The sequence below is a fragment of the Penaeus monodon genome, chromosome 34 (assembly GCF_015228065.2).
Source record: "Penaeus monodon isolate SGIC_2016 chromosome 34, NSTDA_Pmon_1, whole genome shotgun sequence".
NCBI lineage: Eukaryota > Metazoa > Arthropoda > Malacostraca > Decapoda > Penaeidae > Penaeus > Penaeus monodon.
This window is the reverse complement of record NC_051419.1, coordinates 8009990-8010364: the sequence shown is the minus strand read 5'-3', so window position 1 is coordinate 8010364 and position 375 is coordinate 8009990. Positions and strand designations below refer to the sequence as shown.

The window sequence follows — 375 nt, the reverse complement described above, 5'->3', positions numbered from 1 at the left end:
ATTACTAACGTGCAAGAAACAGTATCGATCAACGTATAACCTCTTAATCTTCTTTGCGAGCTTCGAGTATAAATAAAATATACACATTCCCCTCGCTTTTAGTCATAACCGAAGTTATTCATACCTCATACCGCTTTTATCCTATCTTTCGTCACTTCATACTCTCGACAGTTTACCGTACCTCGAAGCCGTAACGCTGGAGATCCACCGCCTTGCGTCTCTCCTTCGTGTTGGTCTTCTGCACAGTTGCAATAAGGACACGCAGTTCGGTGATTACGTTATCCCTAAAGTGAGTGTAATGTCTACTGTACTTAACTAATCTCTTTGGTCGTTGGTACATTAATCTTGCTGACATGTTGAAAGAATGTATATATA

The 375-nt window shown here is 40.3% G+C and overlaps 1 protein-coding gene across 1 annotated transcript in view; it reads left to right on the top strand.

Annotated features, from left to right (window-relative positions):
- The window catches only part of LOC119594565 (cytochrome P450 2L1-like), a gene marked incomplete at its 5' end in the record, with an annotated part of 9019 nt that overhangs the window by 7093 nt on the left and 1551 nt on the right, over nt 1-375 (top strand). The window contains 1 exon segment of the mRNA XM_037943599.1: nt 172-289. Coding sequence (XP_037799527.1) covers nt 172-289 — 118 coding nt within the window.